Source organism: Squalius cephalus (assembly GCF_949319135.1).
Source record: "Squalius cephalus genome assembly, chromosome: 11".
Classification (NCBI taxonomy): Eukaryota; Metazoa; Chordata; class Actinopteri; order Cypriniformes; family Leuciscidae; genus Squalius; species Squalius cephalus.
In genome coordinates, this window is record NC_137132.1 from 13,466,922 (window position 1) to 13,490,587 (window position 23,666).

The 23,666-nt window shown below is 39.0% G+C and overlaps 1 protein-coding gene across 13 annotated transcripts in view; it reads right to left on the reverse strand.

Annotated features, from left to right (window-relative positions):
* Positions 1-23,666, reverse strand: part of phldb1b (pleckstrin homology-like domain, family B, member 1b) — a 77,042-nt gene that overhangs the window by 27,708 nt on the left and 25,668 nt on the right. For 12 of the 13 annotated variants that reach the window (XM_079886115.1, XM_079886114.1, XM_079886122.1 and 9 more), the window contains 2 exons: positions 20,987-21,112; positions 15,815-17,316 (listed from right to left, as the gene is read on the reverse strand). In XM_079886115.1, the coding sequence (XP_079742241.1) occupies positions 15,815-17,316; positions 20,987-21,112 (1,628 nt within the window). Of the gene's footprint in view, positions 1-15,814; positions 17,317-19,334; positions 19,562-20,986; positions 21,113-23,666 lie in introns of those variants that run through there. The other variant, XM_079886111.1, reaches the window with a different exon arrangement.

Here is a 23,666-nt window from a genome sequence, read left to right on the forward strand (position 1 = left end):
CAAACTACTGACAACATTTCCTCCAAATTTCAAATAAAAATATTGTCATTTAGAGCATTTATTTGCAGAAAATGCAACTAGTCAAAATAACAAAAAAAGATCCCATGTTTTCAGACCTCAAATAATGCAAAGAAAAAACAAGTGCATATTCATTTTTAAACAACAAAATGCTGTTTTAACCTAGGAAGAGTTCAGAAATCAATATTTGGTGAAATAATCCTGATTTAAAATCAAAGCTTTCATGCATCTTGGCATGCTCCCTATCAGTCGGTCACATTGCTGTTGAGCGACTTTATGCCACTCCTGGCGAAAAAATTCAAGCAGCTTGGCTTTGTTCATTTGACTCAAACAGATACATATAAACTGCTAATTTTGGTCTCTTTTTCCAGAGCTGTGTGCACACATGATGGAATATACATTTTTGAGCCAACGTGTTTTGGTTTAAATTAGGCTCAGAGAGACCATTGAAACTGATCAACTGTGACATGATGAATTGCTTTAAAAGTCCACAGCTCCTCAAACAGGAGAACTTTCAATCACATCAGAATCACATCAACATGTCTTCACCTGACAGGGGTGTCTCATCCAGAAAATTACACGTCTGAATTCCGAAAAGCTTTCATTCCTCAGGCTTCCAGGCTCTTCTAATACCAAAGGGGTGATATCACAGAAAACTTCTTGTCAACTACAATTTGCACCAGCAATTGCTGTATACAATAACAGCTAATTATCTCCACTTCACGCCACTCCACTAAAGCCAACAGCAACATCACCCATTTTAGAGATTTATGAACACAGAGGCTCTCACTTCTAAACGAGACGTTTAGTCACAGTTTAGACCAGGACTACAGCAGACCCCAATGTGCATAAACTCGTTTATGAGTTTAAAGGGTCCTCTGTACTTGTCATCATTAGCAGGTCCCCCAGGGGAAGGAAATTGTTTAAGATCATGGTGGCACACCCTGAGTTTTAAAAGCGCTCTGAAAAACACAGAGGCTGAAGGAACCGTAGGAGGGAATATAATCATTTGATCTGTTTCCACACAGGCCTGCTAAGCCTCTGATCCCAGAGTTTATAGCCAAGCTTCATGAGTGTTTCCAATCAAAACTGGGGCTACCTGAACACTTCTAAAGCAATATGCTGTTTAATTGTGCTGTAAAGAAGCACAAATTCAACACATGAAGGAATTTGTTTAAGCCCTGGTCACATAACACATTTGACTGAACAGACTACTGAATATGCACACTGACTGAATATGCCAATATTGGTAATCAAACACTAGTTTTATGGTACATTTAGACTTAAATACACTTTTATATGCACAATAAAACTAACCTTGATAAAAGAATGCAATGAAAACCACTCACTCACCCTCATTGTGACGTGTTAAAAGTCGCACACTAGTTCCGAGTCCTGTGGTTCTCTCAGATGTTTCCTCATTGACTAGCTCTCCAGAACTCACACACACACGGAGACAGATGAACAAATAAAGCCCCTAGTCCCTCCGCCTCCAACACACACACATACACTCTCTGGTCTGCTTTCTCAAAGTTTGTGCCGGTAGGTACATAAAGTAACCGCACTACATCTCTGCCGGTGGCTGCTAATGATATGAATCAATGTTCACAGAGGTTCACTGAAGTGGATGGCTTGTTTTATCTATCAAGGCTTTAAAACAAACACAGTCAGTTTAAACGGCATTCATTGAAACCCACTCAGGGGTCAGTGCTCACTAAACAACATGGCTCGCGTGTGTGCTGGTCAGATGTTCTCTCAGATGGAGAAATACCGGTAATGTGAAAATTACTATTCACCGCATGCTGAAACCCAGACGGAAAAATATAGACGGTTTCCACTGTACCGGTATGTAGGATAACCGTTAAGCGTTTCATACTTTCCAGATGACAGCAATGAACAGACGTATCCCTCTGTTTACACATCTCCCGGCTATGCTGTGAGTTTTTTGGAAAACGTGTGTCTTGAAGGCAAAGCTCTCACTCAGGTGTGTGTCCATTTGGGGAAACGGCAAGGGTTACATTTACATCGCAAGCCAAAGTGGATTTTCCACTAATATCCCGTTTAGAAAAAAAAAAAAAAGTTGATGTTCATGATGTTCAAATTTCAATAATATAGTATCATATTTTCTTATTGTATTCAATTATAAAACCTCTGAACTTTCTTTCTAAAATCTCTCTTATTCATTGTTCTTTGTCTAATAACTTTTAGTATCACTTTCTGCCATTATTCAAAGCCAGTGTCACAGTATATCAATAATGTAGGCTACATCTAATAAATAGTTAAAAATAATAATAATAAATAAACAAACATTTTATATAATAAATAAAAATTATTGTACAATCTAAATATATTTTATAAATATACTTTTGCACTTTTTTGTGTAATCCTTCATAAAGTAAAATTCATAAATTATTTTAAAAGTAAATCAAGTCTAATATTATGCCCAGGTAGACTGATGTAAAAAATCCTATTCATTCTGAAATTACTGATTGACAGATTGAATCAGATAGACATAAGTACAGTGTTTGAACTGAGTGTGATCCGAGATGATGGACCTCCCATAAGAACATTAATATAAAACTTTTCAGTTCAGTTTCACTGAATTAAAGGAAGAAGAAGAAAAACATTGAAAATATTCTGAATAACTGCTGAATAACTAAGTGGCACGGTTAGGACTTAAAAATGTCTGATTCATACAGCATTCAAAAAAAAAAAGAATAAAAAAGAAAAAATGGGCCACATTCAACGGTGGTGTGAAAGTATCCAAAGTGAAATGGTACAGTATTTTACACAGATGCTTATTAGCAACATTGGAACCCCAAACAAAAACTAAGAGATGGTATTTGTAGAAACATTCCAGCTCTCTCATTTGTGCTCACTCATTTGTATGCATTCCAACCACACATCGACCAATCAGAGCTCAGGAGACACGGGCTTTGCCTTATGATCCCAGCTCTTACATTCCACTGTCTTCCCTCAGTATGGAATGACACAAAAACGTACAGCTCCTAAAATCCTTTGTCAGAGCCTCTCAAACCCCCTGCTATGTCGGAGCCTCTCCCCCTGCTCTTCCTGATCTTTTTCTGTCTCTAAATGTGTGACGGGGTCAATGTGGGAGCCACTCTTACTGCTGTGACGTGCCTGGATTGTTTGAATACCTTAAACCAGACAGACTTAAATCGCTTCCGTTCTGGGCATCCAAAACAAACATCCTAGAGATTTTAAAGCGTGATATTGTGATCTCCCAGCACATGGCTATTGCACAATGCACATTTTCCATTTAATAAAATTCAAGCACAATAATAATAATATGCACAGATTAACTGTTCACAATAAGATCTATAGCATGCATTTAGCAAATACATAGGGTGAACTTTCATTTCATGACAACTTTAACCTGGCATGTTTTTTTGTTGTTTTTTTACATCAACAAAATTTGTATTTCTCCTTTAAAGAAGTCTTTCTCTTCCCTCTTTTCAAAGCTTGCCTGCAGAAAACCCAATATTTTCAAACACAGACTAAACCAAGCACAATAAATTTAAGCCCTCCAGTAAACATCCTGGGACGCCATTTCTGTTACTGAAATATGTGATATTTCAAACAGCATAAACAACTGCTTTCTTATTTAATAATTTTGAAAAAAAAACACGACAAACTAAGTCGACGGTACCAGATGTATCTGTTCATGCTGCACTTCAGCATGATGGGAACCTCTAATTTCACACAGAGTTTGAGGAAAACAGCTTACATTTTTGGAATATAAAAAAAAAGTCTAGACGTACGCAGCTGTGAAACATGGACCTTGCTTCACCCTCAAAATGAAGCATCCAGAGTCCAAAAATCCAATGGAGAGTTTTTACATTAGTCCTTAGCTAGCTGTGAAACATGGACCTTGCTTCACCCTCAAAATGAAGCATCCAGAGTCCAAAAATGCAATGGAGAGTTTTTACATTAGTCCTTAGCTCATTGATAACTCCATCAATAAATGCGCAGTATTTGAGAAACTAAATAAGGTTGTGAGGAAATGTCATATAGCCTCAAAGAGCGTAAACACAACCGTGAACTTGGTTCTCAGATCTGACAGAAGCTGTTAAAAGCTCTATTCCTAGACTAAACAAACAGCTACGCATGAACAACCAGTCTGCTTTTTCTTCATCAGGCTTGAGATAAACCATAAAAACGTTCTAAATTAGTATTTTTTATTTAAAATTTTAGTCCTGAAGGAACAGCTCATCCAAAGATGAAAGTTCTGTCATTAAGTACTCTCGCTTGTGTTTCTGAAAGTAGACTGAAAGGTCTATTTGTGCTCTAATAGGCTAAGATAAACTTGAGTATTTTACTCTACTATTGTACAGAATATGGCATATAATTCACATGAGGGATGCAATATCCTCTGTGAAAACAGGACACTCTCTAAGGGCCTTTAGATACCTGGCAAAAGAACAAGCCATAAATAGTGGTTTATATTAGACCTTGACTGTTATGTGTACAAATGCATTAAAAAGGAGAGGATATCAGCCTGTGGTCAATGGCCTCATCCGGTTAATCGGTTTGACTCCCTGTGACGCTTCTATGGGTGGGGGAAAATCGATTCTTAGATGCATCGCGATGCGCAGTGGCGCAAAAAGTGGGTATGCGCTATATGCGGCGCATAGGGGCGCAGCACCAGGGGGGCGCTAAAGCGATGGTATTTATTTATTCAGGTACGAGACGAAAAAGATGGATAAAGCAAAAAAGCTGTCGGGACTAAAAATAGAAAAAGAAAGAGGGAAAAGGAGATGGCATGTCAATTGATACACCAGCAGCTAAATAAGTGGATGGTCAAAGGCAACAGGTAGGATTTAAAGTGTGATGTCCACGCATGTAGGCTAGGAGATTCACGTTGGGCCGACGTGCTTTTTGGGCCGATACATCTAATAGGCTATTTTTTTTGTCTTTGTCTTAACGGCCCATAAAACTCGTACATCGGCGGCCCATTCGTTTTGTTTTGTTTTGCTTAATTGGCGGCGCTGTGTTAGTGCCGTTGTAATGCATTGGTCAAAAATAAAATAAAAAAAAGAGTCAGCGTTAGTTTTTTTGTGACATTTTTCATTAAACACGTAGATCAGAGGCCCATTGGTTCTTTTCTTGATTGACACTGGGCTGGCCAAATCACATCATTATTGTGAAGTATAGAAATTAGTACAAAACTAATTATGAAAGTTTCCTTTATTTTTCAGTGCATTTGTTTTACAATATATGGCTATTACTATCATGGGATTAATATTATAATGTAGTAGTGTAATGTAGACAAGACACTGTTACTAAAAAAGGTTTGAATTTTTCTTTGTTTAATTTGCACATTGAATATGGGTTGGAGCTTTTAATTTTGAACTCTCAAAGTGCACTAGACTGATGAATTCAACATTAAAAAGCACAAAATTTTCTTACGGGGGGGCATGCCCCTGAACCCCCCTAGAGGGACAGAGGTCCACTCAGCAGTGGATTCATCACTGTGAAGTAGCCTATAGTTCAATTTTATTAATAAATGACAATTTTGTACTTATTTCATCTGTTAACTATCACTCGTTCCTCACTCATTATTCCTCGGCACAGTTATTGTTTTTTTTTTGTTTTTTTTTGGGGGGGGGCTCCAAAATTGTTGCTGCATACCCCTCTGACACTGGGTAGTTGCGCCCCTGGCGATGCGGATGTGGACGATTCTGAATCCAATCACAAATGTCAAAAATGGATTTTCTAAATGTTAATTGATGACGTAATGCCACAGTCTGTGGCGTGCAGCTGTGCACATAACAGAGTCGTATGACGCAAGGTTGAGTGAGAAATCCAACCGGCACCCTTATGGAGAGAGAATTGTGTCTTTATTACATGCAAGAAAATAAATGATCTGAGAGAGAAAAAAAGTTTCAGAGAAAAAGTTATCACACTGATAGCAAAAAAGCATTTTATGAGAGAAAAAAAATATTTGAGAGAAAAAGTTTTCATACCAATAGCAAAAAATAATAATATTTGAGACTAAAAAAAGTTTTGAGAGAAAGTATTTTCTCAGAACAAAAAAAATATAACATTTTTTTTAAAATTATTTCTGAGAAAAAAAAATCTCTCTCAAAATACTTTGAAAAAAACTCTCATATATATATATTTTTTGCTATCAGTGTGAAAACATGTTCTCCAAAAAAATAAAGTGTTTCTCTCAAAACGCTTTTCTTTGCTCTCGATGCAGTTTCTTGCTCTCGTGTCAGGATTCTGCATTGACTGTGAGAATTGTGTCATGGGCGGGGCAACGATCCTATTGGCCAGTCGGGTGAGCATCGTCTTGTCTTGGGAGTCGAACTGAATCATTATACCATTGTTCGGTTCACCGGCATAGATGCCGCCTCTGCTAGTTGAGCACGGACACTCCAATGTTTGGGTAAGATGATTCACGGTGATCATACGCCTGGTTCAGATTACAAGAATTTTGTGTCTGTTACGATAGTCACGGTGTCAGATTACACGATTTTGACTCCTAAAAATCTTGTCATGTCGTGGATGGACAAGAAATATGTCAGACTACACGTTGCTTTCCGACCAGTCACCGCGAGCCGTCTCACGCACACACACGCACTCACTCAAGTACACACAGACACTCACTGTGCTCGCTCGCTCGCTCACTCACGCGCACACACACACACACACACACACTGTAGCTCACTCACTCACTCGCGCACACACACTCACACACACTGTAGCTCGCTCACTCACTCACGCACACACAATCGCTCACTCGCACACACACAATTGCTCTCGCACGCACGCACGCACGCACGCACGCACGCACACACGCACGCACACATGCACACACGCACTCACTCACTCACTCACTGTTGCTCACACACACACACACACACACACACTCGCTGTTGCACTCATTCTGACTCACATAGTCACTCTTGGCGGAACCCGTCGCCCGGAACCGAGCAAGGACCGTTATGCCGGGGTTTCGCCTGGAAAGCTCTATAGAAATCTGGCACTCTGTTGAACGAAGTTAAACTGAGAGAGCGTGACGTTCACAGACACCAGAATGAACGAGCTTACAATAACGTTCATCAGGCAGTAATACAGTATGCTACTTTCAGTTCACGTTCACCCAAAATATGAACGAGTTCATGAACTTTCGTTCAATGAACCGTTCAGGCACAACAATAGTGCTCAATAGCATCTGAGATACAGATGCTAAACACATGAATAAAAATCATTTTAGGTTATAGTTAAGTTATAGGTTCAAACAGGAAATGTATCATATTGACCTTAAAACAAAATTGTTTATTCTGAGTCCGAGTAAAACTGTACAGGAGGTTGTATATGATGAACTAGGGCTGGGCCTGGGCGATATATCGGATGACATTGTTATGCGCATCTCGTCAGTAAAGCCGGTTCCTTGATTAGTAGTAAATCGCCATCTCCTGCTTTCAGATGAAGCGGCATTAACACAGAGTCGTAGTTCACTGACAAGCTGAGCAATATCGCATTAATTATCGCAGGCAATACGTCCGTGATCTAAGATCACCATGAATCATCTTACCCAAACATTGGAGTGTCCGTGCTCAACTACTAAGGCAGAGGCGGCATCTATGCCGGTGAACCGAACAATGGTATAATGATTCAGTTCGACTCCCAAGACAAGACGATGCTCACCCGACTGGCCAATAGGATCGTTGCCCCGCCCATGACACAATTCTCACAGTCAAAGCAGAATCCTGACACAAGAGCACGAAATTGCTTCGAGAGCAAAGAAAAGCGTTTTGAGAGAAACACTTTTTTTTTTGGAGAAAATGTTTTCACACTGATAGCAAAAAATATATATTTGAGAGTTTTTTTTTTTCAAAGTATTTTGAGAGAGATTTTTTTTCTCAGAAATAATAATAAAAAAAAATCAAATTTATATATTCTCAAAACTTTTTTTAGTCTCAAATATTATTATTTTTTGCTTGGTATGAAAACTTTTTCTCTCAAATATTTTTTTTTCTCTCATAAAATGCTTTTTTGCTATCAGTGTGATAACTTTTTCTCTCAAACTTTTTTTTCTCTCTCAGATCATTTATTTTCTTGCATGTAATAAAGACACAATTCTCTCTCCATACACCCTCTGCATTAAAATCTAGCGTAACTTTGACTATGAAGTTGAAGGGAAAAAGGACCTGGCTGGACAAGAGCCACACTTTATGCAAGTAGCGTAGCCTATAGGGCTCCAGACTGCGACCAAATGGGCGACAAGAGATCGCACTGGTGTGATCACCACGTTGTCCAATTGATAAGAGCTGCAACTTCTGTTAGGCTACATAACGAAACGAAACGAAACGAAACGAAAGTGAAAGAAACCGCGCTATTCGTTTGAGCTGCGCGGAACGTTGAGCGCGAGCTCAGAACATGAACATGAAATGGCGCGAGCTCAGAATAGGTTTACTCGTGGGCCGATCTCAACTACGCGACACTGTTATTGCACAGCGCTGGGAAATCCAGTGAGAACGCGTTTGAATTCACTGCAGAATCAATAACATCGCAGCGAGATCAGATCTAATTGGAAGCATTCAAATTTGGCGCAGAATTCTGTTATAAACCACATGTCAGATCAAAAAGCACTGACGTGGAAACCAGGACAACTTTAAAAGCTTCCACCCAACTCGGAAAAGGCAAAGCGAATTACAAACTCTATCGCAACATTTATTGCCAAATCATTTACATTAGTTTAATTATTAATAAAATATATTAGATGTAAATTCATTATGGATCATTACAAATACTTTGATTTAAAAAGTAACAAATAGTCACACAGTGAGAAAAAAAAGAAAATCTGTATAAAATCAATCAATCGTTTTATCATCGCATCAGCACTCGTAATCAAATCGAATCGTGAGGTGCCGATTCCCACCCCTAGTCGCTTCATGGCCAAGCTTAGATCATCGAGATGCAGCAGAGGACAGAACTAACCGTCTCTCGTGTGAATCCCCTGGCACGCTTTTGAACAGTTATAGTTAACTGCCAGCTCTTATCTAAAACACCGTTGCGAAGGGAGAGGAGGGTCTCTGCACAAGGGGCCAAGAATAATTTGAATTTTATCACACATTTACATGTCATGGCGAATACTCATGGTGCACAGGGTCATACACACAAGGACGAAACACCAGGGTAACATATGACACTAAAATAATGCAATAAATACTAAATATTATTAAAATACATCACTGTTCACATAAAATTAGAAGAAACTTCTTTATATAAACTATAATCGTGTGATGTCACGCAGGGACTTCAGTTTTTTACCATAAATACAGTAGGCTATATGGCAAGACTTACAGTCAACCATAAAACATTTTTACTGTAAAAATGAAAAAGATTTACAGTAATATTGCATGGGGAAGTATGTACGAAATTATCTACAAAGTTTAATCCTAAAAAACAAAGACAATTATTATTTCTGAATTTACAGTTTTTACAAATAAAAACTACTTAAAAAATAGTCACTTTGCATTTCTTGCTTCAGCATGTTCTGGATGACTGCTGTAGTTAAGTGATTGCTAGGTTGTTTGGGGTGATTGCTATGGTGTTGCCAAAAAGTTTCAACAGTCTTCTTGGTTGTTTCTAGTGTGTTACTAAGGTGTTCTGAGTAGTTATACACCGTGTCTACACCAGACGCGAACGGTGCGACAATGCTGTCAGTGATGCGGTCTACACTGGATACGGTGTGGTGTGATGCGACAAATTGATGCCCCGTTCTATTACTGACATACTTCAAGCACTCGCGCAACTTCTGACATGAAGAACAAATAGATTTACAATGGTCGCTTTGTCGTGTTTAGTGTAGACAGTCTCAAGCTCTTACATTCGGTGTAGACACGGTGTTAGTGTGTCCTGGTGAGTTGCTAAAGTATTGCTAAGTAGTTGCGAAGGTGTTCTGAATAGTTATAGCGTTTCCTGAGCAGTTGCTGTATAGAGTGTTGTTAAGTGGTTGCTAGAGTGCTCTTGGAAGTAGAATGTTGGCTTTATGATATCTATGATATTTTGGGCTGTAGATAGGGAGACTTTATTTTTTTCCTCCACAAATCGTGAGTGTGTTCCCTCTCCTCAACAAACTATTTGAGGTTTTATTTGTGTTGGTACCACAAACAAGTGGGACGTTCTATGCAATGATGTTCAATACTTGGGGTTTGGAGTTTGTTCACAAGCAGAGAGCAACAGTCATAGTGATACTTGCACCACTAATGAAGTCACAAGTCTTTATTAATCTAAATCATGGGAACATCAGCACTAAAGGTGATGGACAGTATAGGATAAAAAACATCTAACCAAAACAAAACTCTTCATGAAAGCATCAAACTCTAGAATCAATGGCTGTGTCTTTTAGGATTTCATGGTCACCTGGACAGACGTCGAACAGATCATTCTGGGAATCCTTAAACACTGCTTTATATAACAAAATGTGCTGTTGCTAAGAGCACTCAGTGTTGTTCTTCACTGTCTTAATTACAAGAGCCGGGTCAGAATGAGTAAAGACTGCCACTGACCCAGATAATCAGCACCACAGAAAGTCAGTTAACTGTCTCTTTTACCCAAATTCTCTCTCTCTCTCTCTCGTCCGTCCCAGAGCAGATCTCACTTTACACTGAACTGCAAGAGCACAGGAAGCGAACACATTAAACCATCTACAAAATGCTCCAAAGGGAGCTCATATGCGTCTTGCTGTGTCAGAGGATACTGCTTTTATCTTCATCGAAAAGATTCTAATTGCACTTTACTGGGTCATAACGCAGTTGCATGCCGGGTTAACGCATCACAATAGATGCTTCTTGTCTCTTCTTCCCTGTCCATCAGCTACAAACACTGATGTTTTTGCATAATGTGGCCAGTGAAAGTTGATATATTTAGTGTGCTAATCCATGAGAGCAGTGGGACAGATGCTTGACATACAGACCCCCTTGTATCTCCTGTGCAGATGACCCGTGTCTGCCCTAAAAACAGTGTGGAGGTGGTTATGTCTTCATAGTAGAACAGCTTACAATCAATCTGTCATCATCCCTCATAAACCTACAACCATTCCAGTTCATTTAAAGGAGTTACATCATAATGTATGTTTTTGTGTGTGTAATTAAAATATGTCAGCAAGGATAGCACAAATAGAAATCCTAATAAATTCTCCTGATAATATAAGTAGTGCTGTCAAATCGGTTAATCACATCTAATATAAAAGTTTGTGTTTTCATAATAAATGTGTGTATATACAGTATATATATATATATATATACAGTCATGGTCAAAATTGATGGCACCCCTGGTAAATATGATAAAAAATGGCTGTAAAAAATAAATCTGCATTGTTTATCCTTTTGATCTTTCCTTCAAAAAATCTAACCTTTCATTTAAGTAAAAGAATTGAAATTGGGGGGTAAATCACATTATGAAATAAATGTTTTTCTCCAAAACACGCTGGCCATAATTGTTGGCACCCCTAGAATTTTTTACGAGTAAAATATCTCTGAAGTATATTCCCATTAATATTTACATTTTTAAGCACACCAGGGTGACTAGGAACATGAAATTGTCCAGCTATGACTTCTTGTTTCACAGGAGTTTAAATATGAGGAAACACAAAGGCCAAATCCCCTGAATCATCAATCACACTGAGGAAAACCAAAGAATATAGTTCTGATGTGCAGCAAAAGATTGTTGAGCTTCACAAAATAGAAAGTAGCTGTAAGAAAATATCTAAATAAATTGACCATCAGGGCAATAATTAAGAAGTTCCAATCAACTAAAGATGTTACGATTCTGCCAGGAAGAGGACGTGTGTCTATATTGTATTAATGGACGGTGAGGAGGATAGTTTGAGTGGCCAAAGACTCTCCAAGGATCACAGATGGAGAATTGCAGAGATTAGTTGAGTCTTGGGGGTCAGAAAGCCTAAAAAAAACAACCCCTACATCCCCACATGTTGTTTGGGAGGGTTTCAAGAAAAATCATCCTCACTCCTCCAAAAATAAACTCCAGCATATTCAGTTGTCAGACACGACTGGAACTTCAAAAGGGACCGGATTCTGTGGTCAGATGAAACAAAAAAAGGGCTTTTTGGCAGCAAACCCAGCAGATGTGTTTGGTGCAAACAGGGATAAAAAGTACCCCATGCCTACGGTTAAATATACTGCTGGATCTTATATGTTGTGAGCCTATTTATTTGCTGGAGGTCCTGGACATCTTGTTCAGATACATGGTATTATGGATTCTAGCAAATACCAACAGATAAAAAATCAAAACCTGACGGCCTTCTGCTAGAAATCTTATAATGGGCCGTGGTTGGATCTTCATTCAGGACAACGATCCAAAACAAACATCAAAATCAACACAAAAATGGGTAACTGAGCACAAAATGAAGCTTCTGCCATGACCGTCCCAGTCCCCTAAACTGAACCATATAGAAAATGAGTGGGCTGAACTGAAGAGGAGAAGCACCAACATGAACTTGTGAATCTGAAGGATCTGGAGAGATCCTGTATGGAGGAATGGTGTCTGATCTCTTGTCAGGTGTTCTCCAAACTCATCAGGCATTATAGGAGAAAACTCAGAGCTGGTATCTTGTCAAAAGGAGATTGCAAAAAGTATTTAATAACAGGGTGCCAACAATTATGGCCAGCATGTTTTGGAGAAAAACATTTATTTTATAATGTGATTTACCCCCCACTTTCAATTCTTTTACTTCAATGAAAGGTTAGATTTTTGTGAATTTTTTTAATGAAAGATCAAAAGGATAAACAATGCAGATTTATTTTTTAAAGCCATTTTTTATCCTATATTTATAAGGGGTGCCATCAATTTTGACCATCACTGTATATATATATATATATATATATAATATATATACATACACACACATATATAAATGTGTGTGTGTGTGTGTGTGTGTGTGTGTATATATACACAGAGAAACACACAGACATATATTTAACAAACATTTTATATATATGTATATATATGTATATATATATATATATATATATGTAGGGTGAATTCAGGTTGATTGGGACACTTTTCTCCAGTCATGAAAGAGGTTTATTATGACATATCATGAAAGAGGTTTTTTCATTATATTATATTTCTTATTTTATATCTATTATAAAATTAAATAATATAATACAATACAATATATTTAGTGCCGTTTTAAGGGGACATATCAAATTGATTAATCGCGATTAATCGCATCTAAGAAGTTTGTTTACATTTAATGTGAACAAACTTGTTAGATGCGATTAATCGCGATTAATCAGTTTGATATGTCCCCTTAAAAAATCCATTCGTGTTTAAGTAAATAAACTTCTCTCTAAAACAGGATGCATCCTCACTGACACTTCTGCTTTCACTGTGCAGCAAATGTCAGTTTTATAGAGTAATGGAAATGTGATGTCATTGTGGGAGCTCTCAAAAAACGAGGTCATCTTTAGCAGGGCTGGCATCAGTATGGCACTCGAGCTGACTGACAGAAAAGTCTTCTAGTGACTGACGCCATATGCCAAGTGTGTGTGTGCCAAGGCTGTATCTAAGGTAACCATGTGTGCCTCTGGAGCCTTGTGGCAGTTTAGGGATGATAAATTATGCACTGCACACCGAACTGGCTCACATTCACTCAGCTGTACATGCAAAAAAATGAAGAAAAATTATACACTTACATACTTACAAACACTGTTTAGTTTTGAGACATACTCATGATTTATTTTCCTTGGAAAAAAAACAAATAATTTAGATGCTCTTAGTTTGCTAAGTGGTGTCCTTCATAGAGCTCATTAACAGCATATTTATACTGAACCTAAAGGCCTACTGACAATAAGTCTTTAAGAAAACCCTTTTCTTGCTGTTTAGTTGCATCTGACTTTGTGATAACTAATAATAAAGCGTAATACGCAGATATTTGTAATTTTGAACTGAGTATTGTTCAAAGATTTTATGCAACAAAATCCAGTGACTAGTTCCTCAAAATTAGTGTTGCACTGAAATTTGCCATCCATTTTCAGCAAAAACAGCAAAAAAAAAAAAAAAAAAAAGAAGTTTTTTGGCTAAATTAAAACTTCAATTTCGGTTTCGGCGTTTCAGTAAAAATACATAAAAATTCAGGTGCATTAATCAAAAATGTTCTAGTAAATAGCTAACTGTACACCCCTACTACTAAAAACCAATCTGTTAGCATTCAAATTCATTGCTTAGCTAGTTGTGGGACACCTTGGAAGTATCCGATTTGAAATCTGCCACCTTTGCTCATGGAGGCTAAAGATTTAGCCAGCAGACTGCAGTCAACACCACTGTCTCCTTCCTGATTCCTGCAGTGAACATGCTTTCTGTGCCGTGCCATGCTACGTGATGTTTTGCCACAGTCCTGGCCTCTCTTCTGTATGACAGTCAGCTGTCAAAACCCAAAAATCAAAGCCCAATGCAACACTCCCTGGAGCACATTTCTGCTTGTCATGCTAGGTAGTCTCCCGCTCCTTCTCGTCAAGAGCCACCGGGCAGTCAAATGAGCTCAACGTGGCTGATTCGCATGTCAGATGCATCACACTCTGATGTTTTTTATTGATATGCAAACTGCTGTATAGATACATAACCACCTAAACAGATGAGGGCTGTTTGTTAATGGACCACAGAAGCCACCAGATCATGTCAAAATATCTATGTGAAAGTCAGTTCACAAGACAGATGGTTCTGATAATGAGTGATGTAATGGCTGACAGTCATACAGTTGCTAAAAAAAAAAAATCAATAGAAAGTCAGATCTTACTTCACCAAGGAAACATTCTTTGCTATATACAGTACACTCAACAATTTGCAAATATTTCAGAACAAGGTCTGTATCAAAGGTCATTTTTTGTTTGACTTATTTTGTACTGAACCTTTCTGGAGAAAGCACATTTGTGGGGATGAGGTCATTGGCATGTTGAGCTCATTTGTTTTAACTCATTCTTTCTACATTTATTCCAGCACATTTAATCGGCAAAAAGCCAAATAAACGTACTAAGTGCATCTACTAGAACTGCACATGCTTAGCAAATAACATACTAGATACTCTCTGTTGTGAGTATTGAAGCATAACTTTGTACGCTCAATTAGATCACCTCCTTTTCTGAGAGAAATAAACAGCCACAATGGGTAATTACAAGGGAAACAGACAAGAGACGTTTCAGACACAAACACATATAAAACTTCACAGGGGCCTTTGTCTCAGCGGCTTCATTCTGGGCTGCAAACCGGACCAAGATGTCTACTGTTCCCTCCCACCTCTCAATAAAAGAGACAACAAACAATGGGGTTGCCATGGTAAAATCAGAGCCCTCTGCCTCAGCATGACAGCGGATTAGTCAGTGTGTCAGTTCTGCCAGAGACGTGTAGTAGCATTTTCTCCAAATGTCCTGCATTCTCACCAAAAGCACAAATGCTAATGCTTGCTAGGTGTGTTAAGATTCGATTCAGCCATCAGTGTACACTGAGGAGCTCTTCTGGAAAATATTAACTGCAGAAACTTGCAATTTACATATCATCCGAAGGCATGTAGAGGCAGCACCGTACATGACATGTACAAACAGAGACGGGAATATTTCTTAAACAGATTCTTTATACTATGATGTGGCTTTCAAGTGGGCATCTGCAAAGAAATGACTCTAGACATTTTCTCAGAGCTAACTGCACTTTAGTGGATATGTGAAGTCAGATTTCTCATAAATCTCACTTGGTTTTATATTTTGTTATATAAATGCATGTATTTTTAAGTGTGCATCTCACTTACCAGCCTCTCCATTTCCTGCTCTCTGAGTCGCTCTTCTCTTTGGCGTCGGTGGTACTCCAGAAGATCATCTTCGTTGTCACTGATCTCCGTAATGCTGTTTTTGCGCTCCCTCATGCCTGGGTGAGGCATCCGGAGGTCCCTGTGGCCTGCTGACATCTTTCGGTGGCTTCTTGGACTGGATCGGGGTGATGACCCAGGTAGAGAACCCAGGCTGAAGGCCGAAGACAGCGAGTTCCCAAAACTGCCTTTCCGTCCACTCCCTTCCCCCATCAGTCCGGAGGTGGGTGAAGGACTACGAGCACGCACACCACGAGGACTGAACGGCTCCTCCGTAGGAGACCCTGCTTTCCGTCGGAGTCTGGGACTCTCTGGCACAATTCTTGGGCATGGAATCTCTGGAGTTCGCAGGGTTCCTGGTAGAGCTCCTGGGAGCACAGGAACCCCCCTGCGGGCTATAGAGGGGCTGAGTGGGGGAAGTTCCCTCATGCTGCTCCCTTCAAGGTTCCTGCGGGCCAGCCGCGGACTTTCTGGAGGCTGTAGTGTGCGAGGATGCGGGTGTGGAGGTCCACCCTGAATGATGTGGACAATGGGGTCTAAGGGGGGCTGGAAAGATCGCGAGGGTGGGGAGAGTTGGTGAGAGGGGCTGGACGTCAAGGAGCGGTCTGGATGAGGCTGTTCCCGGAAAGGACTTGAGGGGCGATCCTGGAGAACAATGGCAGTTTTGGATCTGGGACTAGAGGGTGAGGAGGATGGGGATGTGGTGGAGAATTTGGGGGTGAATCTGGGACTACCTGGAACTGGTACCCGACTGACAGATGGGGCATCAGACAGAGCAGTAGAGATGGAGACTAAGGGCAGAATGTGAGTCTGTATGGGGCTGTCTGGGGATTTAGCCACCAAGCTGTCTTGGTTCAACCCCCTACGACTTGGCTTTGGGCTTGGCGGTGCTTCTAAAAGAGCCTTTCGCTGGAGTCTGGGACTCTCAGGCACCTTTGGCCCACTGCTGCCACCGGAATAGCTGGGCAGTATGGTCCGTGGCTGAGGTATGGGTGGCTGGCTGGTGTAATTGTAACTAGAAGACCTCACTGGCACAGGAGGAAGCGTGTGAAACTGGTCCTGACAACCACTCGGCGAGGGACTGGTGTAGCTGCCACTGCTGGCGGCCGATGGGGACGAGAGTGGAGAGAAAGGAGGGGAGTTATTCTCGTAACTGGAGCCCACAGACATAGCACCAGGGCTCGTTGGGGGTGAGAGAAGGAAGCGGCCCCCTCCATTTAACATGGGGGACAGGGGAGACTGGGAGATAGGATGACCAGAGGGCTTCTTTGACTCAGAGGAAGAGGGCTGAGGGTCATCCATGACTAATGAGTCCATAATATCCTGAAGGTCCTTCTCAATGGAACTGACAATGGCACTGTGCTCAGGGCGCACTCTCTCGTTGGAGACCAAGTGAGATTTTGGCGCTCCTGACGGCTGGTTCCCATTGACCAAGTTCTCAGAATCTGAAGGAAAAGATAACAATTATAAGCATTTGCCATACACAAAAATCAAAATCTTTTCAATGAATGGTTCACAAAGCCAGTCTGAACGATTTGTCGACAAATCACCAAATAATTTAATCGAGAATAGTCTCTTTCAAACTATTAGGTGAGCTGATAATGAGCACTAGGTGAGCACTTGAACAGTATTTAAGGATTTGACTGACGGATCAAAAAAGAAGTTACATTAGTGTAATAGCAGAAATGTTACAAAAAAACATACTAGAAATATTTTAATGACTGTTAATGAATGAGATACAGAAGCTTCAGCCAATAAATGTAAATTAATTTTAGTATTGTTTATTGCACTAACAAATAATATTTAGTTTATTATTAGCTGAATCATGCAACAAACTAAACTGAACTGGGACAAAGTTTTGGAGCATTTAATATTTTGTGTCTAAATGACATCATTACATGATGTAAATAAAATGCTGAACTTGTTAACTGAAACAACCGGTTAAATCGATTCTCAAAATTAATTCCCATCACTAGCCAGATGAGCCAATCCGAGTACAGAAAACGAGAAAGGCACTTAAGAGTAAGTGGATGCATTTGGCTTCTTCTCCTCGCATAACCCCAATTATTATCCTCAGTACTACACCTGAGCTTTTAATGCAAGTACCTACAGCTCTTTTGGCGCTGCAGAGATGCATTTAATCCATTAGCCCCATTCAACAACCTCCAAGTTTAACACTGCTGCCAATCCCACAGAAGACGAATGCTCAAGTAGAAAAAGTGGCTACCAAAAAGTCTGCCAGGCTCCAGTCTGAGAGGATAAACGTCAAAGGAATATGTGCTCATATAGCTAAATCACAGACAGCCCTGCTGGTAATTCAATCTATCTCTCAGGCAACTGACCATCTCAAATGGTTCATCTGCTAAAAATGAGACAGACCTACAAACTAAAGATGGTAATTATCTAAACTGGGGGTTTTCAAACTGTGGTCCCAGAAACCCCAGGGTGCTGCAAGGGGGAGCAAGGGGGCTGCAAGGTAATACTATGGTAACGTTCTTTGTGAAGCTGCTTTGGAACAATTTCTACTACGAAAGACAATTCAATTAAAATACATTTGATTTTTTTTTCTTTTTGTTGGAAATACTTAAATTCAGGTTTATACAAATATATAATAGTGTATAATAGTGGGGGGGGGGGACTTATTGTAAATATATTTGTAATTATATTTCTAAATAATATTTTAATAATTTGCTTGGCTGTAGTAGAATTACAAAACAAAAGCCAATTGTTTCGTTTTAGACAACATGTTTTATAATATCATGCTAATGATGTTTCTCACACATTACAAATGGGCCTGTATACATGAAATACAGAGATCCTTTATATTTTAGGAAAGGGCCCCTAAAACAATCGTCATATTTGGGGGTCCTTGGCATCACAAAAGTTTGAAAACCTCAGATCTAATCAATACTTAAAATAATGCCCAACTTGTGATTTTTTCCCTGGAAATTGGAACAAAATAATAATTTTTGATTTGACACCCCAAATGTAACACTTATCAAACTTATTAGATTTGGGCTTTATAGTCTACATAAGATTGTGAGTCACAGAACAGATTTCACAACATCCAAAACTTGATCAATCTTGCTCTTGCCAGCTAATTCGTTTAACCCACAAATCTCTGTCTTGATTACAAAACACTCTCTGTTCAAACTCCTCACAAATAATCCATAAAACATAACCCCCTTTCCAAGTGTTATTTATTATTTTTTTATAGTCATCGTGGTTTAGAAATAAGTCAGAGCAGCTGACGATGCCTCTGGCTTAATTTTCCATTCAAATCCCACTGAACAAGAAACGGTTTTAAGAATACACAAACACAAAGATGAACATAATACATTAATTATTCCATGTCATAAAATAACACGACAGCTTCAACTATAAAATGATACATATGCTATACGTCCGTATGCCGATCTGACACATACAGCCTCTAGTCTATAATGATCAGTAGCTTACTTACAGATGAGAACACGCCTGTGGAAACGCTAAGCCGTTGCGTTTGGTTTATAACCCATAACCGAGCTCAGATTCAAAAGAACTGCTCCCGCATTCCGAGTGTAGACCTAGACCAGCTGTGCCGGTCACACGGTACCCAGGCAGGAGTAAAACGCCGCAGATGAGATATTCCAGCCGGGCTTGGTGAGCCTGGCGCCGCTACACCATCGCTGAGTCCCCCTCCCTCCCCTGTCCACGGTGCTGATGTGACTGACTGCTGGCTGCAGGGGCGGGGCCTACACTCTTAAAGCAACAGTGCACATTTTCATGCTATATTCAAATGGACACTGATGTGGCTGTGGGTTTAAATAAAAAAGGCTCCTTTTTTTCCTCACACAAACTGGTAGCTGATATGCAGTAAATACTAGTTTATAATATAATATAATATAATATAATATAATATAATATAATATAATATAATATAATATAATATAATATAATATAATATAATATAATATAATATAATTATTATTTAGGTTAATTAGCCAAAGAAGAATAAATGGGATAATGTAGACAGACACAACAATAAAATATTGCATGCTTCTCTGAGTCATTCTGAAATATCACCAAGAACGTAGAACAAGGCAGCCGGATATTGAGGGAATATGAGGGGAACAGTTAGGAGGGGATTGGAGAGCAGGGTGGGTGGCAAGATAAAAATAGATATTGTAAAAGATACCCCTCAACTTTAAATAAGCAGAGCATGGCCAACAAAGCTGTCTGAACTGGAAAAGAGATGCAAGAGGAAATAGCTCTGGCACAGAGAAAGTGTGAAGGGGGTTCTTTTCCTCTATAAATCAGTCTATAAAGAAATATCAGATGCCAAAAGCGCATGAACAGCTTTATACATGCAAGTCTGAAAAATATTTTAGCTTTGTAGTTTTATATATAATATAGACAATGGGGAAATAAGAAAAAAATAAATGGGAAATGGGAATGCAGCGGATATGTTGGAAAATAATTTCTTTCATGGTGGAGAGAATTTAATACCAGCTCAGGAAATGCACTGCACCAGCTGTGTTTATATGCTATACGTGTCCTCTTCTGCCACACAGCAGAAAAAGTCAGGAAAACAACTCAGTAAATATTGTAAATGCTCTGTTTAAACATTGGCTGCTGTGTAGCACTGTGAGTGGGAGTGGAAGATGTAGAGCGCTCTGTCAGGAGACCCACAGGAATGAGTTTCTCATAAAAGTTGCATGGTGCAACTCGGGATCGAGGCAGGCTTGTATTGCTAACAGTTTGAAACAGAAATGCAGTAGGGCCCAGCTGAAAGCTGCTACCTGTGCTACTGAAACAAACCTTGCCATTCAGCCATGTGGCAACACCCTGTAAGCCCAAATTTGCATAAATGTTTCATATTGTTTTCTCTGTTTTTTTTAGTTTTTTTTTTAAACATGATACATACGTAAAGCACATTTATATGCAATTATGTCATAGATGTCACATACTCTTTTGTATTATTATTCCAGACAGTACACACAAGGTCTTTAAGCTCTGAAGGAATGTTTTTTCCACACAAATGACGTTCTACTTAACACAGGCTTTGAGGTAAGCGTTAGATAATTCATGCCAGAGTCATGGTGTGTTGTGTTCTCCTGTGGGATATTGCGTTACCTGTGAGGGCCCAGTTTTTCACACTGGCTTTCTGTCCTCCCTCAGGCATCATGCTTTTCATTCGGAAAGCCTCCTCGGGGTGGTTGAAGCGGAAGAACGCGGACTGGCCGAAACACAGCATACAGCCTGCACACAAACCAAAACAATTATGAAGTTGAGAATTAAAGTGTATACACTTTTCATCAAACATATGCCCGAAGAAAGCATTTCAAATGATCTTGGCAGTTTTAGACCAGTTTTATACCGCAGTGTGGGAGGTACGGAGGGGGGAAAGGAATATTTGCCATCGTTTTACATGAACAAGCAGGAAAGTTAAAGAAAGTTAAAGTCAACATGAGATCTAAATTAACCCTATTTACTTTCTTAATACATGTTTCTGGTCTTATAATGAATGATTTCTTTCTTTTTTTGTTGATGTCACCAAGCCCTCTTATTTTTAATATATCAGTACCATATATCCTTAAAGGAGAACTCCGGTCAATTTTAACATTGAGCTCATTTTTTTGTAAATGTGGAGTGCTGTCAGTACAGAGAACAACGATAAAAATCGGTGTTGCCTACACCGTGTTATCCTCTTTTTAAAATTTGCACCCTGTTGACTTCAATGGGGCAAGTTTTAAACCTGCTTTTAGCCTCTTAACATCCTTGATGTGTCATTACAAGTGCACAGGTCATGTGAGTGATTCATTCAGAGTCAACACGCGGTGAATCTGACTGCAGTAGATGTGAAAGATATAAATAAAAATGATGTTATTTCAGCCAGCGCACATACCTGTATTTACATCCTGTTTTCGGTTGAAGTCCACAGTAGTCGATTGTCGAGTTCGGGCGCATGATCGTACGTACTAAACCTATGCGCGTGAACTCGACAATCGACTACTGTGGACTTCAACCAAAAACAGGATGTAAATACAGGTATGTGCGCTGGCTGAATAAACATCATTTTTATTCATATCTTTCACATCTACTGCAGTCAGATTCACCGCGTTCACTCTAAAGGAATCACTCACATGGCTGGTGCACTTGTAATGACACATCAAGGATATTAAGAGGCTAAAAGCAGGTTTAAAACTTGCCCCATCGAAGTCAATAGAGTGCAAATTTTAAAAAGAGGATAACACGGTGTAGGCAACACCGATTTTTGTCGTTGTTCTCTGTACTGACAGCACTCCAAATGTACAAAAAAATGAGCTCAATGTTAAAATTGACCGGAGTTCTCCTTTAATGCTTATTTCTCTCTGTTTTTTTAGATTACCTTTACTTTATAGTATACAATAACATCTGTCATTTATCTGTTTCATTATTTATCAGTCCTGAACACTCTTAACACATATTTAACACATTATACAAGGCAAAAATGAAGAAAATAGCATGTACAGGGTATTTATATGATGACTTAGTTGGTGATCTCTCAACAAAACAAAACACCAATAAAATAAATAACATAAAACAAACAACAACATAAAAAAAAAAAAAAAAACACACACTTTTGCTATATAAATCTGCCTGATCTATTCTGGCCAATTTCCGTATTTATTGAAGGTAGGTAAAGGTCTCATGGAAACCTTTCCAGCCGTAGCAGATGTGTGATGAATGCGGAGTGCCAGATGCCCTTTTGTTCCAGGAAGAACATTTGATTACCCCTCAGGTTCTGACAGGACAAGGTAAGCTTAGAGCACACAATGAAACCAATAACCGCTCAAGTAAAGTAAATCGTGTACTTATTCTCACATCAATGTGTTTTCTTTCATGTTGTTAGTGAATAAAAGAATATGGATTGTTAACTGATGGTGGCTGTTGTCATAATACTCTTTAAGAGGATTGCTCAAGTCTTGACGTGCTCTGCACAGTCAAAGTTAACTAGGTGAAAATAAACAAGAAAATCATAATACGCAAAACACATGAGTAGAACAGACAAGTTACAGTGTAGTGTTTTAATGAAAAGACTTGTTTACATGCCTGCTCAAAAAATGTTTTACTTGAAGCAACAGTATATTGAGGTCTGTGGTGTAAACCACATCAGCCAAATGTTGTTTCATATATGTCATGTTTTGGTCCTCGTCGAAATCATATTTGATTGTTTTTACAGACAATAACCGTGGCATCCACTGCACCAGCACGAACCGCTCTGAACAGCTCAATCATTGTTAACAAGCCACCAAATAACAAACCGACAGCAGCTCCACTGCCTTCCTATTTTACACTACAAGCGTTGTGCTCAAATTGTGATTGTACAAATGTGCCATTAAAAATGACGCACAGCATCTAATTAAGTAATGTGGTAAATATGTGCTTGTGATGGCAAGCAAGCTTGAGCAATTCATCTGCACTGCTGTAAGAGAAAAGGTTGCAAAACTCTAAAATTACAGTGAGTTATACCCGAAACACAGGCTAGATTCTGATACTGAAAACACTTAGTTCAATATAATATATCTATCTGTATCTATATATCTGTATTTATCTATCTGTATTTATCTGTATCTATTTGTATCTCTATCTATCTATCTATCTATCTATCTATCTATCTATCTATCTATCTATCTATCTATCTATCTATCTGTATCTATCTATCTGTCTATCTATCTATCTGTATCTATCTATCTATCTATCTATCTATCTATCTATCTATCTATCTATCTATCTATCTATCTATCTATCTATCTATCTGTATCTATCTATC